The sequence below is a fragment of the Guillardia theta genome (assembly GCF_000315625.1).
Source record: "Guillardia theta CCMP2712 unplaced genomic scaffold GUITHscaffold_47, whole genome shotgun sequence".
Taxonomy (NCBI): Eukaryota; class Cryptophyceae; order Pyrenomonadales; family Geminigeraceae; genus Guillardia; species Guillardia theta.
Window position 1 is genome coordinate 308,900 of NW_005434627.1, and position 23,183 is coordinate 332,082.

Genomic DNA, 23,183 nt, shown 5'->3' on the forward strand with positions numbered 1-23,183 from the left:
GAGAGAGAGGAGGAAGGAAGGAGGGGGGGGGGAAGGTGAAGGTTGTCAGGCAGTCAGTCAGTGCGGGATACAAGGGAGGGAAGGGAGGGAGGGAGGAGCGGGGAGAGTCAGAAAAGCGCTCGCGTGCTGACGGGACGATGAGGTAGCAGGGGACTGACCTCAACAAAGTGTTCGCACTCCTCCGATATCTTTTTGCGGTACATCGAGCCATCGTTGGGAGAGGTCGCGTAACAGTAGATCTCAAACCTGGAGGAAGCTGATCTCAACAGGGAGGGGGAGGGCAGGGCCACTGGAGGGAACTAGTTCACCTCGACTTGTCGTGAAATAGGAAGAGATTCTGAATCAGGTAGGAGAGAGGATGCTGCTTGAAATCGGACGAGACGTATCCAACCTTGACCCGCCTTCGCCTTCATGTCACTCAGGGTAGGAAAGAACAAACAACAACCTTGAGGGATTCCACTCCCTCTGCTCGCTGATGTCGAATTTTCCTCCTTCCCCTGTCTCCTTGTGATCTTCGACCTCCTCTCCAACCTGCTTCACTCACCCAACAACGTCTCAAGCATGTGGACAGATCGCTGTTGTGAGCAAGAACAAGAGCAAGTCAGCACCAGCCGCGTCCCCTCATGTTCATGTCAAGACCCTGGCTGCCTGCTTGGAGAAATGCGCGGCAATATCTCGGCAGAGCTCGACTAGTCCGTGCAAGCATCAGTGAAAGTCTGCGGACTCCTCGACCTCTCACCGCTGATGGGATAAGTTTCAGCTTGAAAAGGTTGCAGGCTGAGCTTCGGGCTGGTTGCCATCTGACGACAAGGTGAGAGAGGAGCTGACGCAAGTGATGGGAGCGAGAGGAACCTGCCTCCTCAACATCTTCGACAGCTCTCTCAAGTTCAGGTCCCAATGACTGCAGTCAAACCCACGTCACAGATTGCAGAGGCCTTCGCGTCCTGCTGCTCCTGCTACTCACCTCCAATCCGCTACTCGTCGTTTGAGGTTGAAATACTCCATGAAGAGCCTGATGGAGGGTCTCAACAGGGCAACCACCTCCTGTCACCCTGCGAACACCTCGGGTCCTCGTCATCCAGACGCCGAGCCGCTCGGACAACACCTTCGTACAAGAGTCAGGTTGACAAGGGACGGGGCAGATGTTCACGAACGTAGAGCATTGTCGAACTCGTCTTCCTCCACCAACAGACCAGCCTGTTTGGACGAAGAGCATGCGGGGTAAACATGCAGAGAGACCGAAAGATTGTTGTTACAAGATTCAAAGTCGCGTCGACAAACGTGGGTGCAAGGATAAGGGCAGTCTCGTAAGCCTTGCCAAGGATGTCATGTGGTGAGATGTTCAAGAGACGAGAGGAGGGAAGGGAAGAAAAGAAACCAAGGCAAGGCAGGACAAGAACTACCGACCTTCTTGGCCTCTGAAGTTGTCCCTCCTGTTCCTTTTGACGGGCGTAAAAGAGTTCCAAGGATGTTGTAACCTAAAATGAGATTAAGAGGCTCGGGAGGAAGTAAAGAAAGAAACTGAGACAAGAGCAAATGTAATCAACATCAGAAGGTCAAACAATGTCGTTGTTTCCACCATCTGCACAAATATCCATGTCTTCACGAACGAGCAGCAAATAACAAAATCGCACAATCACACATCTGAATCGATCAATCATCCTTACCATGCGCATAGTTCCCGTCAAGCTGGACTCCTCTGCGGGCAACTTCTATCGCTTCTTTGTCTCGGCCTACAGAAGCAAAACTCAGAAACCATCTCAAGAAACACAAATCGGCACAATTGAACAGCTGAACTTGCTAGACACAAATGGTGATCGTTATCATCATATCCAAATTCATACGTCCACAAATGTGCTTGTACAACTTCACATCTCCTGCACATCCATGGTCTACCTATCTCATGCAAGGCCGACGCTAAATTCCCAAAGGCCTGAGGAAGCGGATGCTTGGCGACAGCCTTGTAGTAAGACTCTGCAGACTGTCACTCAAAGTCCTGGCAAGTCACGACAAGAACCGATCGCCTCGTTCACCAGCCCCAGCGCTTTCAGCGAGACCCCCAAGTTGCTGTCGGGGGAAGGAGGGAGGAGAGTCAGAAGAAGTTGTAACATGTGAAGTCAAGGTGTGCAATGTACATGTAAGCGCCGGAAGATTCGGAGATTTCGGCTGATTTCCTGAGGTAGATGACCTTTGTGAAGGTTTCAGTGAGGCCGCTCCAAACACGGGAGTTCACTCCACACAGCATTTTCGTGTTGCTTCATCTGCTGGTAAACAGTCCCGATGTTGAAGTACGTATCAGCCGCAAGGGGGTCAAGTTGCACCGTCTGCAATCAAGGGTCAGGTCTTGTCAGATGCTTTCATCTCACTTTGAAGAAATTCTCGAGAGCTTTGTCGTAGATTCTGTTTGTCTCGTAAACATTCCCGATCCCATGATACCTGCACGCACACTCAGAGGTCCTCCTGGCCACAGGACCTCGACAAACTCACGAATGAGAGAAGTTCGGATTGTGCTCGAGGGATTTTGCGTAAGAAGCAAGAGACTGAGCGGGACATGTAAGGACGGGAGTCGCGAGCTCAGATTGTCTTGCAACCTTATCCCACTGCCGCAGGAAGAAGTAGACAAGCCCGAGGTTGAAGTGGATGGCGTAGTTGTCGCCCCCCTCCTACTCACAGTGATCAGAGCGTTCTTCCTCCCTTGCACCTCCTCTGAAGATTTCAGCTGAATGATCGACAGATCTTTCAAAGATGGAAAACAGATCTTTCAAAGATGGAAAACTTCCCCTATCTCCATCTTCCTTTCTTACCTTTCCCAGAGCCTCCAGAAAGAACTTCTCTGCCTCCACATACTTCCCCGCGTTGAGCTAATTCGTCACGTCATCTTGTATTGCATGCAGAGAAGGTGCGATAAAACATCTTACATGGTCCAAACCCATCTCCTGCAAAGTGCATCTCAACTACAGGAATGAAACATCATCTCATCATCACTTGTAGTTGCATGTACGTCTTTCCTGATGACTTGTTGGCCTTCACCTGCTCATAAACAACTCACCTGTGTTGGTTCACACAACTCACAACTTTCTCGAGACGGTTTCGAACTTGTTGAGCTTTCTGAAAGTTGAAAAATTGTGAGAACCAACAATTGATCATAGTTCAATGCGCCTGACATCCTGCTCCCCCTTCTCGCGGTACAAAGATGCCAAGTTCTCATACACAGCATGCAACTACAAGCTCGTCAGACAGTCCTGAGTACTCTGACGGGATTCCATCTCCTCACGTTGGGATTTGCTTGCAAGGACATCTCGTAAAACTTTCCTATCATGTCAGAAAATGACAAACTCTCAAGCAGCATGCTTGCACCTTGATGGCCTCATCATACATCCCCAACTGCACAACCATCACAGCAAGGTCCTTGAAGCATCATCCAATGACCTGATGCAATGTCGCTCCAAAGTTGGCCTGTAGATAGTCCAACTTCCAGTCACCCCGGCTCCTCTTCCCTCCTCCCCCCACCGCCTCCCCCTCCCCTTCCCCCTCCTCCTCCCACTCCTACTCATACTCCCCATTCTCCTCCTCCTTCTCCTCCTCCTCCTTCACTCACTTTCGCTTCAGCAGCGTTCGGGTGCAGCTGTATGGCCGTCTGCCAAGCATCAACAGCTTGCTGATGCAAACCTTGCAGCGAGAACGTGAGAAAAATGAGCTACATGCCGCGCCCTCGCGCGTTCACACCAAGTTTCATGAGCATCGGTGGGATCCTGGCGAGTTGATGGAGGTCAGGAACGATGTCGATCGACTACAAACACCCCAGTCACATCCTTGATCCATCTCAGATCCATGACAGCACGCCTGCTGACCTGCTGCACATCAAACATCTGCTGCCATGCCTCCACCGCATCTTGCATGTTGCCGTTCTCTTCGCTAGCCTGGACATGTCCGTCAATCTTGAACAGCGCTCCTGGTACGTTGAAGTTCCTGAGCTGCATTTTTCAACCACCCGATGACCTTGCATGCTCATCAGACATTGATACGAAGATCACGAGCTGCTCAGGCATACCTCCTCGCTCCTCTCTGCTGAATCTGCTGCTCTCCAGAAGCATCTGCCAACGGACCGTGAGAAGGAGATGGCAGACCAGGAATGCTGTCACGTAGCTGCCTGCTCCTTGTTCCCCGCCTGGTAAGCAAATCAACGACACCCCATCCTCTTCTCAGTGAAGGCAGAGCGCATGGACCTTCATAAGCTCAATCCCCTTGTTTCCTGCCAGGGCGTTTCAGGATAAGAGGCAGAATGTTGCACCGTTAATGGCAAGCACCGGTTTCGACGCTGCTCGAGGTAGAAGGCACGGGGCAGTCAGGAGGCTGACATGGCAAACGTCATCATATCGCGTTGAAGGCTGAGGACGAGGCACCTCTGCACCAACCCAACTCAAGAGCAGCAGGAGGAGCCATGGTCTCATCCATGCGGCCATGTATCTCATGGCTCCAGCAGTTCTCGCTCCTGGACCAGCCCTCCAGTGCTCATCTCGCATCTTGGAGCGCTGAAACATCACTCGCTTCCTCCCCTCTCGCTCTCCTCCCCTCTCCCTCCTGTCGTCGGGATCCTGCTTGATGCCGGTTGCAGCCGTTACTTTGCTAGTGCAAGTCACACCGTCACGGTGGTCACCGTCGGCCCACTGGCTTCCGGCCGGGCCCGTTCACCGGGACCGGTGGCAAGATCTTGCGCGATAATCCCGGAACGGCGTGACTGAGTCCGAAATCTTCTGTTGGGCGGGGCCGGAGAGCGCAGGGAGGCCGACGGGGCTGCCGCTGCTGTTGCCAGTAGGGATGAGTTATCGTGAAGTCACGGTCCAGAACAAAATCCTTTACTCAAACGGTTAACTTAAAAATCAGTACTACGGAACCAGCCCAGTCCAGGTTTGGGTGGAGAGGCCCGGGAGCCAGAGGTCGCCCACCGTGTCACATGATGTGTCGTAGTGTACTGACTTTACTCAAAGTTAAGTTAAAGTTCAGTACCAGGACTCGACTCGCGAGCCATGGGCGGTGCGAGGGTTGAAAATCTTCATGGTGACTTAACTCAGTCTTAGTGAACCCTCCCAACCACCCCCCACCCCTGCTTCCTTCACCCCCACCATGCAATGTAAGGATATGTACCCCCGGGCCCCTCTTACACATCCTAGCGTCAGATCGTTGCACCCCTACCCCTACATCCGCTACGGCTGCTCAGATAGTCGCAACTACCCCACATCCCTGTACCCCCTCGCCGTGGCTGCCTGCTTGTGAAGGAAGAGGAGAAGAAACGATGGCAGTGACGGGAGAGGAGAAGAAAAGATGTTAGCAGAGAAATCAAACTGATTGACAAGTTTTGAACCATCAGATTTGATACCTGTCACTAGCAGCTCCTCACAGTCGGGTTTCTTACACTCAGTCTCCTGTTTTGAGTGGTACAACTGATGTCAACTATTGATTGTTGTCATTGCATAGGTATGGCGTCTGTTTTCATCGGAGTAAAGCACGGGAAAGGCAAGAACAGACAGAAAGATGTTCGCCAAGACATGCTCCTCGCGCTTCCAGATGATCAAGACCATGTGCTCGACATCAACTTACAGCGCAAGGCGATGAGGTGCGCTCTTCTCTTGTCATGTGCAAGTGCGCCGTGAGAGGTGTTGGTGGCAGCAACCTGGGCGCTACCTGGCAGGGAAGACGGATGGTGGTGACGGAGGACAACATTTGTTTCGGGAAGCTGACGGGAAGCGACATGCTGGACTACATTCCTCTCCTGGAGGTTGACTCTATCAGTCGTAAGAATAGCTTGCACCCCGAAACCGTTAAGTCCACACTGCTCCCTTGCTCGACATCCCTGAGAACAAAAAGTATCAAGGCTCGGACAGGATTTTTTCGCATCGCGTCGTCAGATACTGTAGTAGAAGACGATGAAGAGAGTCTAAATGTCTTCGCCATCTTGACAGCAGAGAACGGTCACAACTCAGGCCGATCAACAGTCTTGGCGATAGAAGACCAGGCGGAGTACGAGCGAGTCATCAGCATCCTAGAAACTTGTGTCAGGAAGCGGAAGCAGAGAGAGATGGATCATATTGACAACACCTTCATCAAAAAGTGCCAGCACAGAGCAAGAGACTTCTATGACGGGATGGTATGCCAGTCCATCGTTGGAGTTTTGATCGTTGCTTCATATGTCAATGCGCTGGTGAACGCTCAAGTGATGCCGGAGCCAGGCTCTTCCTCTACTCATTTCTTCTATGCCATGGAGTGGGTTTTCAACATCAGCTTCACCATCGTAAGGTAGAGCCAGCATGAGCATCGATAGTTGATAGTTACCGTAGGACCTGATTTTCAACGTTTTCGGTCATTTTTCCTTGCAATTCTTCTATGACGGATGGAACTTGGGAGGTACGAGAAGCAGGTGCTGGTCCACCTACCTCCTCACCGACTGCTGTTGGCAGACATAGTTGTCGTTGTCGTCTCTCTCATCTCTCAGTTCGTAGACGGGATGATCGGCGTTAGCGTCCTGCGACTTGCCAGAGTCTTCAAGATGATTCGACTCTTCAGGTCTGACATTGTCGCCTGCACGAGATCTTCCAAGGGACTGACCGGTCGATAGGAAACTGACATCGCTGAGGATCATGATAAACGCGCTTGTAGCATCAGGTGTGCAGGTTGATAGGCATGAGGCCTGGGACTGAGTGCGAGTCTCGTCAGCCATCCCCGTCATCAACGCGCTCTGCATCTTGTCGCTTGTCACTTCGATCTACGCTATCATAGCGACGAACCTCTTCCATGAGGTGCAGCCGGAGTTCTTCGGGGGCTTCATGAGATCCATGTTCACGGTGAGGAGAGGAGGGTGTAGCGTGTTGCTGAGCTCGCTGTAGATGTATCAGATCTCGACTGGAGACGCGTGGGGATCTGTCATCGCAAGATCCATCCTCAACTATGAGACTCATTCCGACCTCTACAACTTTGGGGTGAGGCTGAGCGGGGTCGGTGGAGAGGTATTGACGACGAGGATGCAGGTTGGGTTTTTCTTTATCTCGTACATGCTGCTTGTGGGGATGGTGGGACCATCGGTCTAACTCATGTGACTTAATTGAGCTCGCGACAGGTCCTGATGAACATCGTGGTTGCGGTGCTACTTGATGAGTTCATCACCATGGTAGAGCAAGAGAAGAATGACAGGAAAATCAACGAGAAGTTGGAATTGGTAAACGATTCTTCTCTTGCATCTCCTTGCTGACGTCTGAGCAGGCCAAGCATGGTCAGCAGAATCTCACCGAACTTCCGCTGGATCCTCTGCTCGCAAGTCTGGTGGAGTTTGCTACCATCCCCGAGCTGTCAAACAGGATCTACGCTCTGTACCAGGTGAGGCATCGCAAGCTTGTCAGGCTTGAGGACTGAGAGACTGGGTCAGCGACTGGACCTGGATGAGAACGGCTCGCTGTCGCTTGACGAGATTAACTTGGGGCTCAAGAAGCTGAAGCTCCCTCGCCCCATCCACCTCACACACGAGGATTTCGACATGCTCACCATGGACAGAACCCTCCTGGACGAGGACGGAGAGCTCACGCCCCAGGCCTTCGAGCAGATGATGCTCGCAGAGCTCGACGGCTACGTCAGGAGGAAGGTCTGCTTGCTCGCACCGTCCTGTTCTGGGGTAGCCGCTTGACATTGGCGCAGATGATCGCATCGATCGACGCGATGGAGGACGAGAACACAAAGGAGCTGCTGATGGGGATCAAGATGAACCTCTCGACTCTCGATCGCTTCCAGCAGTCCATGGACAACAAGCTCAAGAACCGACGGCTGCAAGGTCGCAAGCAGATCCTGACTCGCCTCTTCCGTTCCTCCCTCTACATCTCCTTCCGCGAGTGGAAGACTGTCGCCTTCGAGCTCCACGAGCCCGGCAGAGTGAAGGAGATGCAACAAGAGGAGGTGGAGGAGAGCAGCCGGCAAGCGCCTCCTGCGAGACGAATGTCGCTGTCTCAAGCAATGCAGACCCGCCTCGACATGCTGGAGATGAGGGTCCAGACCCAGCACAAGAGCATCTCCAACCGTCTCAACGAGCTGGTGAGCATGAACAAGCGCCTGGATCAGTCGCTCAGCAAGCTCGTGCTTCACCTCCTCCACCACGATAGAGCCGGCCACGCCTCCATGAACCCGCAGAAACGCGCAAGCCTTGTGCAGACAAGCGACCTGTGTATCCTCCCACACGCGGGGAAGAAGGACCACGCTCACGGGGAGCGCAGCTTGCAGGAGGAGGTGAAAGGGGTGAGAGACTCGGTCAACCTCCTCAACCTCCGCGAGAAGTTCGCGACCATGCCTCGAGCTCTGCACAGCTACGAGGAAGACAAGGAAGAGCTCATGGTCAAGATCAGCTCCTATAGGTCCAGGTACTCGCACAACGAGGACCCCGTCATCTCAGCTTACGCCGACATGACTGGAGGAAGCGTAAGGAGGACGAGAAACAGTCAGGAGGGCGAAGGGGGGAAAGAGGCGCAGGAGAAGAGCGCGAGCGAGGCGAGCGAGGAAGACACGAACAGTGATAACACTGGCAAAAGAGAGAAGAATAACAAATCGGGATGATGATTAGCAGCGATACCAGAGAGGTAGCTATCTACATGCGGCTTGTCGGTCATTGCCGACGCTTTTTGTGTCTTGAATGGAGAGATTGTTCGCTTGTCAGTTGCGATGGGAGAATAGAGTTGTTGCGTTTAATAAAGTCTTTTGTTATATCCGCCTGAGTGCAATGAATCTTGCATGCTTGTCAGCTGCAAGAAGCATAAGTCTCGGCAGAATTGGTCTGCTGGAGTTGTGTTGTTGTGAGTGTTCACAATGTTTCTATTTTGCAGTCAAGTGAAGAATGCTTCAACAAATTTCACAAGCGTGCTTGTTGGAGATGCGTTGGCACAACTCAGGCACCCCTACTAGAACTCTTGATGAGTACAATCGAAATCCTCGTGGCCGAGTACTCAAGGACTCATTCCTTTGCCCTAACCAACTAGTCGGCACCTCTCCTCGCTTTTCTATTTGCTGGCTGTCGTGTAACACCTTCCACGGGTGCACCTGATGACTTGTTTTTGTCTTGTACGTTATTCTGATACCCTCTAACGATACAAACAAAGATAGATTTCCATCTTGAAGCACCATGGTTCGTGAGTGAAAGGTTCTGTTGGATCAGAGGAGCATCAGGTTGTTCAAGTACACTCGTAGTAGATAAACGCTTGGGGGGTCCCTGGTGTCGTTCAACTATGGAATGATATCTGTATCGCCGAGACAAACAATTCTGATGGTGAAGTTGCTTGGTTTCGGATTGAGCGACGGAGGTATACATCCGAGTATGGTGAAAACAATATCCGCATCCCTCCTCTTCTGTCTCACGTTCCCGCACGCCGACGCTGTTCGCAACCTCCCAATGAAGGTACAGTGGTACAGCATGTTGTTTGTTCCTTGGTCTTGAGGTGCCTCAAACTGGCCTTTGATCATCACTTCACCGATGTGTCCTGATAGCATCTTGGTGACTCAGAAAGCCAACTTCTGGTGCTTCAACAGTGTCATCCGATCGTTGAGTGCTCTCTACAGGCCTTTACTCAAAGTTGAGTAGTGAGAAGCTATCTTGCGAGAAAGAAGTTTAACTTAACTTTGTCCTCGTACTGATTTTTAACTCAACTTCACGTTGAGTAAAGGTGGATTTCGCGAGCCCCGCCGGGCCCGGTGGGCCCACTATCACCCGGCGCCGCGGCCACCACCGTGAGTTCCGACTCGGAGCCTTACAAAGACTGAAGTTATTATTATATGAATAGACAAGTTCTTGCTGTCCTGATTTGAAACTTAAGACATGCACTGAGGCGGGCGCGGAATGATCAAACTCACTATCTTGAGTCGAATTCCCAGCACTACTGTGGCCGATGGAGATGCACGAGACTGGCTTAGCAGAGGCGACGAGACGGAGGAAGCTCATGGCAACCAGCAGCCATGCAGATCGACTACATAAGGTTTCACTGATGCCAAGAACACTTGCCTTGCTCGTCATACTCGCCCAGCTCGTCGTTTCAGCCAGTGCTGAGAGCAAAGTGACATGTGGAGACTGCACGTATGTCGTTCTCAACAACGGCACCTTGACGAGACTCGCTCCGTGCGGGTCAGGTTGCTGGTCGTTGTACTTGAGCTTCAAGCAGATTGCTGAGATCTCAGACCCCCGGGTCTTCCAAGGCCTGACTGAGCTGCGCATGCTGTCCATGTACGGAAACACTCTCAGCAGTCTACCAGCAGGGCTCTTCGACGGGCTTACAAGCTTGACCAACCTCGGTATCTCTGGCAACCAGCTCCAGACCCTGCCCGCCGGGCTCTTCAACAACCTCACCAGCCTGACGTCTCTCGATCTCTCCTACAACAGTCTGCAGTCTCTTCCCGCCGGACTCTTCGATCCCCTCGTGCACCTGCAGTCTCTTTCCTTGCAGCACAACAAGATCGCAAGCCTCCCGGCAGGACTCTTCGACTCTCTCTCCCGCCTGCAGACGCTTGTGCTCTACGACCTGCAGATGTCGCAAGTACCCAGTGGTCTCTTCAACAGCCTCCCGAGCCTGCAGCAGCTCTACGTCTCGACCTTGGACTCCGTGCAATGCGGCGGGTGTACCTTCACGGTCAGCAGCGGCGGGGAGCTGACGCGGCAAGGCAACTGCAGCACGGACTGCGTCTGGTATCTGCCCTTGTCATCGCGGGGGATCAAGTCGCTGACGGGGAAGGCGTTTGAGGGGATGACGGGGCTATGGCGGCTTGACCTGTCGCAGAATGATCTGACGGAGATACCGGGAGGAGCTTTCGACGGTCTGACGCAGATGTACGACCTGTCTATCAGCAGCAACAAGCTGTCTACTCTGCCGTCAGGGATCTTCGACCAGCTTGCAAGCCTGACCTACCTTGATCTGGAATCGAACATACTCGGGAACCTCGAGGCAGGGGTTTTTAAAAACCTCACCAACCTTCAGGTTTTGATGCTGCAGAGCAACAATCTGTCATACTTACCCCCAAGCGTCTTCGATCCCCTTTCCCGCCTACAGACGCTTGTGCTCTACGACCTGCAGATGTCGCAAGTACCCAGTGGTCTCTTCAACAGCCTCCCGAGCCTGCAGCAGCTCTACGTCTCGACCTTGGACTCCGTGCAATGCGGCGGGTGTACCTTCACGGTCAGCAGCGGCGGGGAGCTGACGCGGCAAGGCAACTGCAGCACGGACTGCGTCTGGTATCTGCCCTTGTCATCGCGGGGGATCAAGTCGCTGACGGGGAAGGCGTTTGAGGGGATGACGGGGCTATGGCAGCTTGACCTGTCGCAGAATGATCTGACGGAGATACCGGGAGGAGCTTTCGACGGTCTGACGCAGATGTACGACCTGTCTATCAGCAGCAACAAGCTGTCTACTCTACCAGATCATATCTTCGCAAACCTCTCCAGCCTCTACAATGCTGATCTCTCTGCCAACGCACTTGCCTCCCTCCCCGCCCGGCTCTTCGACGGCTTGACGCAGCTCAGCTACGTCGACCTCGATGGCAACGCCTTGACGAGCTTCCCCGCTGACAGCCTCGTCGACCTCCCAGCTCTCCGCCAACTCAGCCTCGCTGACAACCGCATCGCCTGCATCCCTCCTACTGCCTTCGCCGCCCTGCCTGCCAGCTTTGCTTTCAACATTACGGACAACCCAGTGAAGTGTGACCGGGGGTGGCCGGCGGGGGTGCAGACGAGTCCCAGTCTGCCGGCCTGTGCTGGGCTGTCGGGGGACGGCTTCCTGGCCAACTGCAGCTGTGGGGTCGGGTACTACAGCCAGACGAAGGGAGACTGCGTGAGGTGCAGGGCGGGGACGTACAAGGAGACGGCGGGGGAAGGGAACTGCTCGGCGTGCGGGGAGGGGCTGTGGTCAGAGGCGGGGGCATCGGCATGTAGGACGGTATCAGCTGGCAGCGCAGGAGGGATAGGAGTAGGCGGTGGCCTCTCTTCTGTTTCTCATAGCAATGGTACAGGGCAGCTTTCGGACGCTTCTCAATCGCGAGTCGTTTCAGGTTGCTCAGTGATGTTCACGATATGTTGCTGTGCTGTGTGTTTGCTTATGGCATTTTGAGACTTGAAGACCACATTCTCGGCATCACCTACAACGTTTAAACTAATCATGTTCTCATTCTTAAGGGCATCTCTCTCGACATTGATAGGACGGAAAGATACTTGTTTCATGTGCTTCCTCAGCCCTTTGAGCTTGTCTGCTTCGTATCAGCTACAAATGCTTCTACTTGCATCAGATAAGATTGGGAGAGAGGTGGCGGAATGTCAATGAGATCGAAAGATACGATGGGATTGATGTTTCCCAGCTGCCCGTCGTCTACTTCCAACCAGACCAGAGAGGCGAGCAAAGAAGGAGGGATACATGAGCCATGAGCATGAGACCAGACATGCCTACACTTCTCGTTGCTGTCGGTTGTTTCTCTTCGTTCTTGTTTTTGTTTGCTTGTTATTCTGTTGTTGGAATGAAACTGCAGGGTAGAGTGAGAATAATGCTGAATGAAATCGCTACTGGTATTCAACGTACAACTTTATTTACACATTATCTACTTACATGGTCTTTGTTTCGTATTTACATCTCTCCCTTTCCGACGTCGCCTCTTGTCACCAGTTGGTGCCAAAGAAATCTTCATTCACAAACTTGTTGTTGACTGCAAGCAAAACTTGTTAACAGTAACCTCGTCATCTTCGTACATCACGAACAATCACGACCCGCCTCAAACAACATCGCTCATCAGGCATGTAGTCCAACTACAACACCTGTATTCATCCCTGATGCCAAGATGGCCGTTCTAGCTGAGCTTTCCCATAGACCATTCCGAAGAGAAGAGATCGAGCACGAAACAAATGTCTGCGTAACATGATCACATCAAGTCAAGGTTCGCTCTATATATCACCCCTCTTCCTCTTCCTTCACTCAAGGTAGAAAGTAAGTAGTCGCCGTAAGAAACCTTTCGGCCCGTCACCAACAACGATCGAGCTAACGATGCTATTACCTGACACTCCTCGAGGTAGACTGCTCCTCCTGCCTTGTTCCCAAAAGAGAGAAAGATTTGACAATGCTGCAACGAACACTGTTCTGCAGCAACGTCAAGGATCAATCACGTTTAGATGGTTGAAATCCGAGCAGTGTTAGCAAATATGATGATGTTAGCAATCACGACGGCAATGCATATCAGAGAAGCACATGACGGATTAGATGAGAAAAGGAGAGAAGAAGAAACGATAAGGAGGACGAGGGGGGTCATGAGCAGATAGGAAAGACAAATCAATGCATCATGACGATTTTTTCTCACCGAGCACAGCAACTGCATTCCCGCCGACATGAACACCAAATTGAGCTCTGTCTTGCCAAGATGACGAGAATCTTCATCCCCATCTCACTCTCTGAAGCAACAACCTCACACTCACCTTGACTCCACCGGCTCCTTGCATTTCCCCCCGAAAGAGCAGTTCTTCGCCATCACGTTCGCCTGGATGGCAGGTGAGAGAAAGACTCGACTCTCCACATCTTAAGTTTGACATCATGACACAAGACATTCACTTTCTCTCTTGCCCTCTCACTCCCATCCCAACCCTCACTGTCCGCCTGCATGGCACAACCTGATTTTCGCATTGCAGGGCGCTGGCATGTCCTCCCATGGTGCATGAGACGTCGCAACCATCGAGCCTCCACCTGTCGTGTCCTTCAGTCCCTCGTGGCGCTTCTAGTCCGGCATGTTGAAACCTGCCCGATAGGATGGACAGCCCCGACCCCCAAGAACTCCTGATGGCAACGTTTGAGATGTGCCCCAAGGGTCCCTGAGCTGCTCGTCTCTGCCTCCCTCCTCTCAGTATCAATCCGAAGTGAAACACGACCGATTGCTCTCCCTACAAGAACGTCACGTACATTAACTTCACCTCACTATTCCCCGACCGCAATGTTCACCCCCTCTGGAACGACCACCGACTGCGTCTTGTTTCGTGCTGTCAGCGGCATCAGGACACGAGGGACAATACGCATCAAGAACAACATCGCGTGAAGTGATCTCCTCCTCGCACACGAATTGTTTGCCCGCAGAAAGCGACTTCAAGCGCGTCTTCGAGGTAATGGTGCTCCTCCGGGACCAACACGTCCGTCTCGATCACCTTCTGCTCACCGTGTGACAAGACATGCCCTACGATACCAGCTGTCACCTGCATGATCGTCGGGAAGAGGTCCTCGAGCTCATGAAGAGAGGAGGATGCGCCTAGTCGGGGGTGACCTGCCTCACTCTCAGCCCATTCAAGCAGCCGTGACGGGACGAAACTGCAAGGGCTGGTGGGCAAGCTGCTCTCAAGCACCGGCAAGCCCCATCCTTCCTCCTCCTTCCTCACATCTTTCTACCTGCCATGGCCAGAGCCATCGCGCTTGTTCGCCAGCTCTCGGAGCATCGCCGCCATTCCGGCCGCTCCCGCATCACGGCATTTGAGACAACAACAACACGGGTAGGGGTGTACACAAGTAGGGGTCCTTTGGCCTGTCATCCTCTATCAAAACTAGGGTGGAGGGTTATGTTTACAGGGGTAGGCTTTAATTGGTGAATCCCCTCAAATGCATGTAGCGACATGCGAGAGGAAGGGAAAGCGGAGGAGGGGGAGGAGGGCAGAGGAAAGAGCAGCAGGGGAGGGGAAGACAGGCAGAAGTTGACAGCACACGGAAAGACAGCAGGAGATGCTGAAGTGACTTGCAAGAGAAACATCTCTAGTGAGCTTGCAACTGCGTATAGATGAAAGTTGGTTCCTGCCAGATACGACAGCAGCTAGTGAGAGGAAAGCGAAGCATACAAATGCGAGCTTGATCATTATCGTCTGACTGACATGAAGTACAGTTTGAACAACAACCACAACTGTCAACCAAGATCGCAATGTGTCATCGCGAAAATCAGACTAACGAGGGTCAGTGCTAGTAACCCAAAGTCGACTTGGCTGATCTGTTGGGTGCGCAGACGATCCATGCATGGCCAACCCGAGGCCGCAGCCTCCTGCATCTTCAAGTGACTTCAAGTCTCTCCAATCCAAGAGCGAGGCAACAGAGCTCCTTCAAAGACTCACGTCCATCTTCCCGGAGTCGCAAGTTGTCGTTGAGACAAACATTCTCGCTGTGTTGACCCCTTGCAACGTGCAGGACTCTCAGTTTCACTGGGCTCATCCCGACGAGATATCAGTCGCACATCACAAGACTCTGGTGCATGAAGAGCACTTGACGAAAGTCTTGCAGGTGTCTGTTGTTGGATTGCCCGGAAAGGCCCTTACTGACGAAAGACTGGCAGGAGAAACATGGAGGGTTGGAAGTGAGAGTAGAGAAGAGCGTTTTTCTTGAGAGGTGACGCATTTATGTTCTATCACCTCGTGAAGGTACTTCAGAAACGTCTACGCACGCAAGATCTTTCTTGTTTCCCCCGACGGAACAACCGTAGCCCATGCCATCCTCCTGGCGTTCCTCGATCGGCTTCCTGCTGCTGTGGGTGAAGGGGTGCGGGAAGAGAAGGTGCCCTTCGGGAGGCTGCTGATGCAGGTGAGAGCAGACGTGCGTGCGATGCTCCAGCTGAGAAGTTGAGCAGCACGTCTCTGAGCGTTGTGTCCACCTCATGTCTTGCTGGCACGTGGAGCTGGGAAGGGACCTGGAACCCCACCTGTGCAGTCAGGTGAGGAAGAGATGGAGAGATGAAGGGGATGGATCCGATGAGAATGTTGCAATGTCAGGCTCATCGTCGCACAAGCGGTCGAGTCGTCACCATCGAGTGTGCGGGGAAGGTTGTGAAGTTGATGCTTGTTGCATTGCTATTGTTTGAGCTTTCTGCTTGTCGAACAGGTGGCTGCTGAAGTGCTCGAGATCTTACGTGTAGAATGAAACACTCGTTGGACCTCTCCCTTGTTCATTCATGTCGTGTTTTTATCCTTCTCTCATTCGCTCCTCGACAACGCGCAGCTGTTCTTGCAGTGTCTTCTCCTTCTCTTTCAACATGGCGAGTTCTTCCAGCTCTCGTCTAGCTGACTGCATCATTCTTGATCAATCTACCTCACAGACTGCCGTTAGCGCAACCTGAGGTCTTGTCGTTTTGTTTGCGTCAACATCCCCCCGAGAAAAATTGCCCTCAGTCAAGCTCGACTGCCCTGAACCGCCAGGTAGCGAGTCAAAGTCTACAAGAGCTCGGGAGGTTGACATACCTTTCCAAAGGCGGAGTGATTCAACTCTGTTTGCTATGTCAATCTGACAAGAGCAAAGCTTCCGTCGAAACTCATCCGCTGCCTCCGCGAGTCGCTTTTCGGCAATCCGCTCCTTCAACAAATATTCTACAGCCTGACAATTTCCAAGTTCAGCAAAGCACTTGTAGCCATCTTGAAATTCATCATTGCAATCGTAGCATAACGGACACATTTGTGTGAAAGGTTAATCAATGGATCGCATACCAATGAATGTTGCAGGCCTTGGGACCCTTTCAAGCGTTCCACGTGAGCTGTCTTTCGCTCGATGGCGGTTCTGAGTCTTAGAGCCTCTTCTCTTGACTGTTTGAGCTGCCCGAGTATTCTCATATCTGGCTGCACCTGAAGCTTCACGTATTCCTCTTGTTTCTCCAGCAGACTCAATCGAGACCGCATATCCTCGAGACTCCCCTCGCTCTCTAGCAGCTTGCTCTGTCTCCATGGATCTCCCGTAGATGTTGATGTCTCAGCTCCCTCAGTTATCAGATCCTCAGTCCCTCCTCGATCTAGACGCGATCTTTGCTGAGAAATCGAAGCAAGGTTCCTGCCATAGAATAAGCTGGGACCAAGCTTTCAACTCCAACCTGGAAGCAGCGTGAAGAAGTTTCTCTTCTGCTTCTACCAACCTTGCAACTTCACTGCTGTCCCATAGCCCACTCGGCGATCCCCAATGCACTAAGGCAGCTCCACCCTGTTCCTTCTCGCCTTCTTCGCTTCCCTCCGCCGCCATTACCCACTGGCTCAGCAGCGACCGCAGGTGTGGCGGACCAGAGATTGCCCGAGTCACTGACGGCACTGAGCAGTCACACGTCCCGGGCCCCGGCAGCAGGTGGCAGCGACGGTTTAGAGCTGTGACCTGCCAGTTTTAAATTTTGAGGGATGATATGAGGTCACGACTCCAAATTTTAAGGTCATGGATCGCCTCATCGAAGAGTCGTATTGAATCGAAAACATTTCTTTTCGCTCGGGCCCCTCTAGACCCTCCAGAATGACACACCCCACATATGACAGAGGAAAGTACCGGTACCTATGAGTGCTCCCCATGTGGCGATGACCTCCAATCCCATCACGTCTATCACCCCCACCAATCAGCAACCCCTCCCATGACACCCAAATATCAAGACCACCCCTACTTTGTACTCAAATCACCCACCTCATCCTAGTCAAGGAAGAACCCCTTGCACTCTACCACCCAACTCGAGAGTCGTCACCCCCATTCACATTTTCAACCGCCTAGTTCCACTACCGATGGCTAACCCCACCCCTTCGCTGTGAACCCACACCAACCCCACCCATGTCTTTTCCTTCATTTTGCTGATATATGACCGGGTTATTTTGGGGTACCCCGCCGTGTGGGTATGTACCACCCTCGTCCAATAGAGGCATCGACTTTCATCTCTCCCAGCCACCACCCCACCTTTGTAGAGATAACCCCATAACCCCCTTCTCATCTCATCCTGAGCAGGATCAATTCCAACCTCCTTGCCCTCTATCTCTATCAATTCTCAAGTGATGTATTAGTACAAATGGGTGTTCTCCTCCTCCCCTATCATCAAGTCATGATGCCACATACCCCCACCCCCTTTAAGCTCAAGTCTTCCACCCACCCAGACGTCATCTTTGCAAATCTGAGTTTGCACTCCATGGTCTGTGACTGCGATTTTGAAGGGGTAGGGTGATCCATGATGAGGGTATCCCAGAAGGTACGGGTAGGTCGATGCAAAGGGGGTGGGTGATATTTTTGAAGTTCCTTCCCCACCCGTACATAGTATCAATGAAATCTTGTTTCAATGTGGGGTACTCAGTTGAAATCCAGGGGTAGTAAGTCAATATTTGCTAGGAATGTAGGGGTAAAATTTCAATTCGACAGAACATCAATAGGGTGGGTCATCAGGAAAGGGGTGGGGGTGTCGGTAGGTCGGGGGGCGGAATATAAGCAGGAAGACGCCTAGAGGTGACATCGTACGCTCTCCTGCTCCTGCTCCGTTCCTCTGCAGCCGTATACCTCGTTCCTCGCCACTATCATCTCCCTCTCCTCGTATCCATCTGCTCATTTCTATCCTGCCGAATCTCCTTCCCTCCGCCTTCGAGCTTCGTTCCATCGCTCAAATTTCTTCGTAGTTCAATCCATCCCTTGGCTGGGTCCCTTACTTCCGATTCCGTGGAACTCTGTTTGTCCGATCGAACTGATTGATCTCCTCACAATCATCCTACTTCGTACAGCTTCTCATCATCTGATTACTTTGAAAAACATCTTACCTGAACCCATCTGATACAAGTACATTGCTACTGAACGAAAGGAGCATGTCTTCGATCGAATTCCAATTCCCAAAGGCCCAGAGAAGGCTGGAAGAAGCTCAGGAGCAGCTTGAGGCTCAGAAAGAAGCCTTGCGCCGAGCTCAGCAGATTGTGCATGACAGAGAGCTCGAGCTTATGCAAGCAGCCGTCAAGGATGGCGTTGTTGCGACTACTGCAACAGCTGCAACTGTAGCTTTGAACCCCGCGACTGCAGCCAAGGTGCTTTTGACCTGCGTCACCTGGGAATCTCTCTCGACTGATCTCTTCTCAGGTTGGTGCAGCTTCTATGGGAGTAGCAAAGACGACGACGATCGCAGCTCTTGGTTGGAAGCAGCACCTTCTCGCTGGAGGAATCGCTCGTGGGGTAGCTGTCAGCACCCTATTTCCTGTGGATTCGATCAAAACGAAACTTCAGGTGACGCCGTGACGCTGTCCTTGATCATCCTGTGGTGACGCCATAGGTGTGTGCAGGTCGGCCAGAAGATTTCTTGGAGGCTCGACAACATTGGGGTAGAGCATTTCTCAGGATTCAGAGCTGCAATCCTCGGACAGGTAGACAGCAGCACGGGGTTGTCAACGCAGCTGACAGTGTACCTCAGATTCCCTACGGCATGCTCGTGTTTGGGACGTATGAAACCATGAAGGCCAAGGTGTTTGCCAGATACCCCGACGCTCCCAAGCTTCCTGTTTTCATCGCCAGCGCGGTGGTGGGAGACTCAGCGGGAGCGATCTGGTTGACACCTTCGGAGATCGTGAAGCAGCGAATGCAGTCTGGTCAGGCTAAGGACACTCTCTCCGTCATCCGCTCAATCTACGGCAAGTCAGGCATCAAAGGCTTCTATACTGGTTTCAGCGGCATGCTCGCTCGCGATCTCCCCTTCCGAGCACTCCAGCTGCCCTTGTACGAAGTAGCTAGAGAAGCATACAGCGCAAAGTACTGCGCGCCCAAGGGAAAAGTAATTGCTCCCCATGAAGCCATGCTGGTTGGAGCGTCGGTCGGCATGCTCGCAGCAGGCGTCACGACTCCCTTGGATGTGGTGAAGAGCAGGATGATGGTCGGGGCCTCATCAGGGCAGAGTGTCATGCAAGTCGTCAGGAACATTCTTCAGGAAGGAGGAGTACGCGGACTCTTCTCAGGAGCCCCACAGCGGGTGAGATGATGTGCATGCACAGTGAGCCCGATGATGATGATGATGATGATGATGATGATTGAGGTGGAGATGATGACGATGTAGATGAGAGTGTGTATGGAGATGGTATGATGATGAAGAAGAAGATAGGGAGAGATGATAATATGGAGAGAATGATGATATGGACATTGTTGTGTTCGCACAACTCTCTTCAAGCTCTTGTACTGATGGTACATTGACAGGTTGGCTATCTTGGGCTTTCAAACGCCATCTTCTTCATCATGTATGAGTTTGTCAGAGGCTTGATGGCTGGCGAGACGCCAATGCCTATGACCAGCGCATAGTCCTCATTGCTCCCTCCTCTCTTGTATTTTTTGCCATTAATGAATCTCCGCCCGTTATCTCCATTCTTTGTCTCCTCCTCCTCCTCCTCCTCCTCTTCATCCTCCTCCTCATTCTTTTCCTGCAATCCTCTTGATAAATGCCCGAACAGCTTCGACCGGGCTGTCATGACGTGAGAAAGTGTTTCCTCCCCTCCCCTCCCCTCCCCTCCCTCCCGCTTCTCTCCCCTCCTCACCTGTCTTTGGTGTCCTGCACCACTCCCTCTTGCAGTTGGTTCAGCTTCTGAAGCGACTCCCTCTTGCCGCCCTGGATGGGTCGATGCGCTCCCTTGACCATGCGAGCTCCCCTGAAGCAGCTGTGACGACCTCGAGGGAAGAGAGGAGGTGGAGGGAGGGGAAAGCCTGGGAGGACAGAGGGAGAGGAAGGGAGGACACTCGAGGAGGAGGAGGAGGGAGGAGGGATGGCCAGCAGAGGAGGAGCAACCTTCGCTCTTGATCGTGGGAAAAAGCTCCTTCCTGCAGCCGCATCTGCTCGTACTTGGCTTTCGTATCCTACAGACCCGCATGAGACGCAGACGACGAGATCAACGTTTGAAGGCAAGGAGACGAAGCAGCAGAGCAGCACAGGAAGTGGTAAGGAGAGCGAAGGCGAAGAAGTAAACCAGGAGAGCAGGGGAGGGGAGGGCAAGGGAGAGAAGGAGGGAGGAGAAGAGGAGGAAATACCTGTAGGAGAAGCTCCAAGATTTTGATTCTTTGAGTGTTCTTGACGAGTCTCTTCTCAAAGATCTGGAGAAGACAAGTTGGAAACAACTCCTGCTCCCCCCACTTCTTCTCTCCCCTACTCCTCGCCGTGTCCTCTCACGCTCTCGCCCCTTCGCTTCACCTGGATTTCAAGCTCTCTGGCTTCCAAAAGTTTCGCGTCCTGTTTCAAAATGAGCAGCAGTCAGCGGAGAGGACCGAAGAGGGTTTGTGGGGGGGGGAGGGGGCAGGAGGAGAGGCTGAGGTAGGACTTTCATGTTGGAAGAACTTCACCTCCTTTGCTTTCTTCTTCAACTTGGCGTTCAGCTCTTCCGCCTTGACCACCGTCATTTGGGCCTCCTCAAGGCTGCCGCACCCCCTCCCCCCCTCCCCCACCCCGCCCGCTCCTTCACTTCCATGCTCAGTCGCTCGCTCCTGCTCCTCACTCCCTCCCTCCCTCCTGCTCTTTCCTCGCCCCTCACCCGCATCCCCGCTCCCTCGCTCCTGCTTCGCTCCCTCCTCCTCCTCCCCAATCCTGTCCTTCCTCCTTCTCACCTCCATCATTCGGTTCTTGACGAAATCATCCACATTCTCGATCTTCTCCTCCAGCAAGCTTCGATACTTCGGACCATCCCTGTCAGCGACCAGCGACCGCATCTCAACACCTTACCTTGCCCTCAGTGTTGGTCATCTCCTCTCTCGCTGATCGCAGCTCCTCCTCCAACTCTGTTGATCCCCGTCACTTCTCCTCCCCGTCTTATGTCTACTCGACTTGTCCACCTTTGTAGCGATGACCGTAGGAGCCCGACATGCTCATCAGCCCGCTCTCTCTCTCTCCGTCAGGCTGCACCTGCCACTACGATTCACTCTCGTTCTCCTCCTCTTCCTCCTCCTCCTCCTCTCGTTCTCCTCTCCCATCTCCTGCTCCTCTCGTTCTCCTCTTCCTCCTCCTCCTCCTCAACCCCGTCCAGCGAGGATTACCTGCAGTTTCTCCGAGAATTTCTCCGAGAATGAGGAGATACAATCTTGCAAGCTGATCACAATCGTCAGGCTCAACATCTTTACCACCACCGGCTCCATCATCATCATCATCATCATCATCATCATCATCTCCATCATCATCATCATCATCATCATCATCATCTCCATCATCATCGTCATCATCATCATCATAATCCATGAGATTCAAACCTCTTGACAGAGTCTTCCGGGTCTGATTCCGTTCCCTTTACCTGTACCTCTTGCTCTCAGAAACTCCCTCCTCCTCCTCCTCCTCCTCCTCCTTATCCTCCTCCTCCTCCTCCTCCTCCCCAATGGCTTCACCCCCCTTGGCCGCCAGCTCTTGCCCCCCTCCGGAGCTGCTCCTTGAAGACCCAGATAGAGCCCTGCGAGCAGAGTTGGGGATGGAGAGGAAAGGGAGGGGATGGAAGGGAGGGAGTAGGAGAGAGGGAAAGGAGGGGGGGAGGGGGAGGGGGAGGGGGGACGAGCTTGTGACCTCGTTGAGGCCTGGAACGGCACAAGATCTTTCTGCGATATCCTTCAAGCTCAGAGTTGCCTGCAACACAAGAAGGTGAGAGGAGGGAGAGGAGGGGGTGAGGGAGAGAGAGCTCGGGAAAAGGGAAGGAGACGGTATGGTGAAATAGGATAGGATACCAGAGGAAAAGAGGAGAGGGGAGGAGAGGAGAGGAGAGGCGAGGCGAGGCGAGGCGAGGCGAGGAGAGGCGAGGCGAGGAGAGGAGAGGAGAGGGGATGGGCTAGGGGGAAGGGAAGGAGAGAGGGGAAGGAGGGGAAGGAGAGGGGGTTGGGGAGGGGGAGGAGATGGGGGGTGGGGAACCTTGTCGAGCTCCTGGTCCTTCTGCGCAATTATGAAATCTTTCTTATCGACCTCGTTGCGCAATTCATCGAGCTCATCCTGCTCTCCCAGTCAGACCTCACCTCCTCCCTCCTCTCCCACACCCACCCCTTCTCCCTCCTTCCCCACAGTTTCCTCTGCCCCACCCCTTCACCTGGAACTCTGTCTCTCGCTCCTGCAGCCGTTCCTCCAACAACTTCACGCGGTTCTCCGCCTGTAGATCGTTGTCAACTCTGCTAACTCCTGCTCCCGCTCCTGCTCCCGCTCCTGCTCCCGCTCCTGCTCCCGCTCCTGCTCCCGCTCACCTCTTTCCTCAGGATGCGCTCTCTGTCCAGCTCCTCCTTCACGTCCACGAATTTCTGCGCCGAGACTCCTCCGGTGCCTTCATGCTCTCCTCCTCCCGCTGACTTGAGCGCCTCGATCTCAAAGTCCTTGGAAGCAATGACGCTCTGCCAACAGATCTCAACACTCCCCTCCTCCTCCCCTCCCCTCCCCTCCCCTCCCCTCCCCTCCCCTCCCCTCCCCTCCTCTCCTCTCACTCTCGTTCG

At 53.1% G+C, this 23,183-nt stretch overlaps 7 protein-coding genes across 7 annotated transcripts in view; 4 read left to right on the forward strand and 3 right to left on the reverse strand.

The window, feature by feature from the left end:
• GUITHDRAFT_110718 (hypothetical protein) overlaps positions 1-4,541 on the reverse strand; it is a gene marked incomplete at both ends in the record, with an annotated part of 6,296 nt that extends 1,755 nt beyond the window's left edge. Inside the window, 35 exons of the mRNA XM_005830224.1 lie at positions 178-246; positions 309-401; positions 446-531; positions 640-689; positions 740-800; positions 853-901; positions 965-1,012; positions 1,063-1,105; positions 1,155-1,197; positions 1,257-1,313; positions 1,408-1,478; positions 1,668-1,733; positions 1,897-1,974; positions 2,018-2,067; positions 2,136-2,188; positions 2,241-2,324; positions 2,367-2,436; positions 2,488-2,540; positions 2,592-2,663; positions 2,805-2,861; positions 2,919-2,936; positions 2,986-3,030; positions 3,073-3,108; positions 3,165-3,221; positions 3,275-3,307; positions 3,358-3,384; positions 3,430-3,456; positions 3,599-3,669; positions 3,727-3,790; positions 3,852-3,920; positions 4,052-4,094; positions 4,143-4,168; positions 4,227-4,252; positions 4,308-4,353; positions 4,404-4,541. Coding sequence (XP_005830281.1) covers positions 178-246; positions 309-401; positions 446-531; positions 640-689; positions 740-800; positions 853-901; positions 965-1,012; positions 1,063-1,105; positions 1,155-1,197; positions 1,257-1,313; positions 1,408-1,478; positions 1,668-1,733; positions 1,897-1,974; positions 2,018-2,067; positions 2,136-2,188; positions 2,241-2,324; positions 2,367-2,436; positions 2,488-2,540; positions 2,592-2,663; positions 2,805-2,861; positions 2,919-2,936; positions 2,986-3,030; positions 3,073-3,108; positions 3,165-3,221; positions 3,275-3,307; positions 3,358-3,384; positions 3,430-3,456; positions 3,599-3,669; positions 3,727-3,790; positions 3,852-3,920; positions 4,052-4,094; positions 4,143-4,168; positions 4,227-4,252; positions 4,308-4,353; positions 4,404-4,541 — 1,979 coding nt within the window. The remainder of the gene's footprint in view (positions 1-177; positions 247-308; positions 402-445; positions 532-639; positions 690-739; positions 801-852; positions 902-964; positions 1,013-1,062; positions 1,106-1,154; positions 1,198-1,256; positions 1,314-1,407; positions 1,479-1,667; positions 1,734-1,896; positions 1,975-2,017; positions 2,068-2,135; positions 2,189-2,240; positions 2,325-2,366; positions 2,437-2,487; positions 2,541-2,591; positions 2,664-2,804; positions 2,862-2,918; positions 2,937-2,985; positions 3,031-3,072; positions 3,109-3,164; positions 3,222-3,274; positions 3,308-3,357; positions 3,385-3,429; positions 3,457-3,598; positions 3,670-3,726; positions 3,791-3,851; positions 3,921-4,051; positions 4,095-4,142; positions 4,169-4,226; positions 4,253-4,307; positions 4,354-4,403) is intronic.
• A 936-nt stretch (positions 4,542-5,477) lies between these two features.
• On the forward strand, positions 5,478-8,589 carry GUITHDRAFT_110719 (hypothetical protein; the record flags this gene model as incomplete). Its single annotated transcript, XM_005830225.1, has 13 exons — positions 5,478-5,614; positions 5,668-5,792; positions 5,907-6,289; positions 6,336-6,402; positions 6,456-6,561; positions 6,614-6,660; positions 6,712-6,839; positions 6,882-6,974; positions 7,023-7,064; positions 7,112-7,210; positions 7,255-7,368; positions 7,418-7,630; positions 7,684-8,589. The coding sequence occupies 13 exons, from the start codon at positions 5,478-5,480 to the stop codon at positions 8,587-8,589; spliced, it is 2,460 nt and encodes an 819-aa protein (XP_005830282.1).
• A 1,619-nt stretch (positions 8,590-10,208) lies between these two features.
• Positions 10,209-11,669, forward strand: GUITHDRAFT_44070 (hypothetical protein; the record flags this gene model as incomplete). Its single annotated transcript, XM_005830226.1, has 3 exons — positions 10,209-10,526; positions 10,758-10,964; positions 11,292-11,669. Coding segments are annotated over 3 exons (903 nt in total), but the record flags the coding sequence as incomplete, so codon positions are not given.
• Positions 11,670-12,843: 1,174 nt separating this feature from the next.
• Positions 12,844-14,436, reverse strand: GUITHDRAFT_140616 (hypothetical protein; the record flags this gene model as incomplete). Its single annotated transcript, XM_005830227.1, has 9 exons — positions 12,844-12,902; positions 13,048-13,130; positions 13,463-13,524; positions 13,655-13,727; positions 13,779-13,921; positions 13,980-14,017; positions 14,095-14,227; positions 14,296-14,339; positions 14,418-14,436. 9 exons carry the CDS (start codon positions 14,434-14,436, stop codon positions 12,844-12,846), a joined length of 654 nt encoding a protein of 217 aa, XP_005830284.1.
• A 463-nt stretch (positions 14,437-14,899) lies between these two features.
• On the forward strand, positions 14,900-15,923 carry GUITHDRAFT_163897 (hypothetical protein; the record flags this gene model as incomplete). Its single annotated transcript, XM_005830228.1, has 7 exons — positions 14,900-14,968; positions 15,019-15,290; positions 15,343-15,395; positions 15,437-15,587; positions 15,634-15,717; positions 15,776-15,826; positions 15,885-15,923. Exons 1-7 carry the CDS (start codon positions 14,938-14,940, stop codon positions 15,921-15,923), a joined length of 681 nt encoding a protein of 226 aa, XP_005830285.1. The 5' UTR covers positions 14,900-14,937.
• A 2,289-nt stretch (positions 15,924-18,212) lies between these two features.
• On the forward strand, positions 18,213-20,048 carry GUITHDRAFT_163898 (hypothetical protein; the record flags this gene model as incomplete). The annotated part of the gene is made up of 5 exons (XM_005830229.1): positions 18,213-18,793; positions 18,846-18,989; positions 19,046-19,126; positions 19,174-19,725; positions 19,947-20,048. Exons 1-5 carry the CDS (start codon positions 18,581-18,583, stop codon positions 20,046-20,048), a joined length of 1,092 nt encoding a protein of 363 aa, XP_005830286.1. The 5' UTR covers positions 18,213-18,580.
• An 8-nt stretch (positions 20,049-20,056) lies between these two features.
• The window catches only part of GUITHDRAFT_163899 (hypothetical protein), a gene marked incomplete at its 5' end in the record, with an annotated part of 6,992 nt that continues 3,865 nt past the window's right edge, over positions 20,057-23,183 (reverse strand). The window contains 15 exons of the mRNA XM_005830230.1: positions 20,057-20,208; positions 20,282-20,392; positions 20,530-20,597; positions 20,769-20,831; positions 20,929-20,967; positions 21,078-21,119; positions 21,339-21,404; positions 21,454-21,509; positions 21,564-21,633; positions 21,765-21,816; positions 22,107-22,168; positions 22,279-22,338; positions 22,618-22,695; positions 22,790-22,849; positions 22,941-23,084. Of these exons, the coding sequence (XP_005830287.1) occupies positions 20,157-20,208; positions 20,282-20,392; positions 20,530-20,597; positions 20,769-20,831; positions 20,929-20,967; positions 21,078-21,119; positions 21,339-21,404; positions 21,454-21,509; positions 21,564-21,633; positions 21,765-21,816; positions 22,107-22,168; positions 22,279-22,338; positions 22,618-22,695; positions 22,790-22,849; positions 22,941-23,084 (1,023 nt within the window). The 3' untranslated portion in view covers positions 20,057-20,156. The remainder of the gene's footprint in view (positions 20,209-20,281; positions 20,393-20,529; positions 20,598-20,768; positions 20,832-20,928; positions 20,968-21,077; positions 21,120-21,338; positions 21,405-21,453; positions 21,510-21,563; positions 21,634-21,764; positions 21,817-22,106; positions 22,169-22,278; positions 22,339-22,617; positions 22,696-22,789; positions 22,850-22,940; positions 23,085-23,183) is intronic.